The sequence below is a fragment of the Drosophila takahashii genome, chromosome 3R (assembly GCF_030179915.1).
Source record: "Drosophila takahashii strain IR98-3 E-12201 chromosome 3R, DtakHiC1v2, whole genome shotgun sequence".
NCBI classification, from domain to species: domain Eukaryota; kingdom Metazoa; phylum Arthropoda; class Insecta; order Diptera; family Drosophilidae; genus Drosophila; species Drosophila takahashii.
Genome location: NC_091681.1, coordinates 33,902,108 through 33,904,846, shown reverse-complemented (window position 1 = coordinate 33,904,846; position 2,739 = coordinate 33,902,108). Strand labels below are relative to the sequence as shown.

The following is a 2,739-nucleotide window of genomic DNA, read 5'->3' as shown; positions in this document are numbered from 1 at the left end:
CGAGTATGTAATCGTGGGTCACTTTCGATTTCAAGCCAGCGATTTAAGTGCGCTCCAATTGTGAAAATAACACTTGGCGCACTTCTCCGAAGGTTGCGGCTGCTGCATCTTATGGATAAGAGATATGAGATACGGGATACAAGATATGAGATACAAGATACAAGATACTCGGATGAGAGTGTTACACAAAACTATGTGAATGACTCGAAGCCCAGGGCGTTGATTTTGGACTATGGGGTTGCCCCCTGCTGGAAAATCGAATTTGCAGCCGGGTTTGCTCTAATTTCTCGCTTGTGAACCCAAAAGACACGTGTCGCAGATTCCGCTCTGCATCTCAGTATCCATTTCTTGGCTCTTCGTCGCTTTTGGCCAAGTTCATCGCGTCGCTCTTCGCGTCTCTTTTGATGCTTAATTAAATTCATTTTTTCGTTTACCTTTTGTAATGAGATTTTGAGCACTCAGCTTCGGACATCGAATCATATAAATTGGGGACGCAGCGACCAAGTCAGCATCAGTCGAGCATCGAGCTTCTCCATCGAAGCATTCCCATCGAGCCAAAGGATTACGGGTTATTTGTTTAGCAGCCAAGGACTTTCGATTACCATTAGCAGGAGCAATATGCGTGTCTCGTCGCTGTTCGTTGTCTGCGTGGCCTCCCTGGTGGCCACCACTTTGGCTCGTCCTGAGCCCCCATCCCCCTACGCCTACCACGGATTACCACAGCAGCAGAGCCAGCGGGCTTTGCCACTAAATGGTGAGTGCTTAGAGATGAAGCCAAAATTCCACTAAAAGATTGCCACATAAATTGTGGAATAATTCAAATTAAATCGATTGAAATAATATCTAATTAATGAAACAAAGATTTTAAAGTAAATCATATAATATTTCGTTGTAAAAAATATAATGTTAGGAATCTAAATCTAATTTTCAAAATATAAAACCTAATCATATAATAATATTTTGTCGCACTTTAAAATTATAATATTTTATACTATTCATTAATAAAATCTAAAAAATATGTTTTTACAATTAAACATTTTTATTTGTAATATTTTCTGCAAATATATAATTTCAATAATTCTTGACCCATATAAAACTATTATTTAATATTTTTCCTATCCTTATCCGGCCAGTTCATCCCATGGCCCCGCAGATCTACCAATCGCTGCCCCAGGAGCAGTCGTTTGCCAACTTTGCTGCCCCCCAGCAGACCTACCTGCCACCCCAAATGCAACTGGAGGCCATCGAGCAGGTGGCTCCCACTGCTCCCGCTGCCGCTGAGCCCCTGAGCGCCTACGATGACAGCTACAACATGGCCCACCGCCTGTCCGGTGTCCAGCACGCCAGTGGCTACAACAACGCCCCGCAGGAGACCAAGGTGCACAAGCACATCTACGTCCATGTGCCGCCCAAGGACTTCGAGGAGGAGGATGCCATCCAGACGCGCGTCCACCACCAGCAGGGACCCAAGCAGAAGCACTACAAGATCGTGTTCATCAAGGCCCCATCTGCCCCGGCCATCCGACAGCCCGTGGTGCCACCACCACCCCAGAACGAGGAGAAGACCCTGATCTATGTGCTGCACAAGAAGCCGGAGCAGGAGCAGGACATCGTGATCCCGACGCCAGCGCCCACGAAGCCCTCGAAGCCGGAGGTCTACTTCATCAAGTACAAGACCAAGAAGGAGGAGGCCCCCGTCTACGGAGTGCCCCCGGTGGAGATGGAGCCCCGCCAGGCCACCGCCGAGGACTTTGCTCCCTTGGCCGAGGTCGCCGATGTCCTGCCACCCACCACTTTGGCTCCCGAGCCGGAAATCGAGCAGCCCGCTGTTCCCGCCGCCGTCTATGGACCACCCACCGCAGCTGCCTATACCGGTGAGGAGATTCAGACCACCCTGTCTGCTCCCGCCAATCAGTACCTGCCCCCCGCCACCGCTCCCGCTGCCTTGGCCATTGAGGAGCCCTCCATGGCACCCATCGTCGTGGAGGAGCAACAGCAACCGGAGCAACGACTGGCCCCCATTCCATCCCATGTGCCCGCCACCAGCTACGGTCCTCCCAACCGCTTCTTCCTCAAGAAGCTGAAGTGAAAGCTCCGATGGTGATGATACCTAGCCAATTTCACACGTTTGTCATAGTCGAATGTCCATTGGATGCACCTCCACCCAATCCCCTGTTCCCAATTCACACGGCCACACGTGCCACCGCACCCCACACCCCCCACGCATGCACACATCTCGTTGTTTGTTCGTTTGTAAAACCTGTTACATTTGTTTTATTAAAGTTGTGTAGATAATAAAAATCGAATTTATAAAAAAAACTAAAGTGAGTTTTTATTGGGAGAAATAAATATATTTTTTCTAGCTTAAGATTCTTAAAAAATAATATAATAAAACATTATAAATATTAAATTATTAATATTGTTAAATTTTAAAAGATATCTTCTAATTCATTAAACTTTTTTCTCTTAACTATAATAACTTAATGTCTCTAAGTCTTATTAAGAATTTTTGAATACATATATTATTTATTTTAATTTCTATGCCCATACTTAATTTCTTCCCTGAACGCCTAAAAGAACCTCCATCAATATGTGAAGCACAATAAACAACAATGAATTTCTCGTTTCAGTGATTTAATGATGGCTCATCTAATGCCGGCCAAAATGATAATTGACCCTGTGTTTGAAGACGTGACCTTGGCGAATTTACAGCCCGCTTAATAGCGTTACGTTTTGTTA

General features: G+C 45.9%; 1 protein-coding gene across 1 annotated transcript; it reads left to right on the top strand.

The window, feature by feature from the left end:
- Positions 1-548: 548 nt before the first annotated feature.
- TwdlC (TweedleC) lies at positions 549-2,318 on the top strand. Its single transcript, XM_017148476.3, has 2 exons — positions 549-754; positions 1,134-2,318. The coding sequence occupies exons 1-2, from the start codon at positions 619-621 to the stop codon at positions 2,087-2,089; spliced, it is 1,092 nt and encodes a 363-aa protein (XP_017003965.2). The 5' UTR covers positions 549-618; the 3' UTR covers positions 2,090-2,318.
- Positions 2,319-2,739: the final 421 nt, after the last annotated feature.

Excerpts from the sequence above, each read along its gene's own strand:
- TwdlC (XM_017148476.3), top strand. The coding sequence starts at position 619 with ATGCGTGTCTCGTCGCTGTTCGTTGTCTGCGTGGCCTCCCTGGTGGCC. Across the intron at positions 755-1,133 it reads GCGGGCTTTGCCACTAAATG|TTCATCCCATGGCCCCGCAG; the intron begins GTGAGTGCTTAG and ends TTATCCGGCCAG.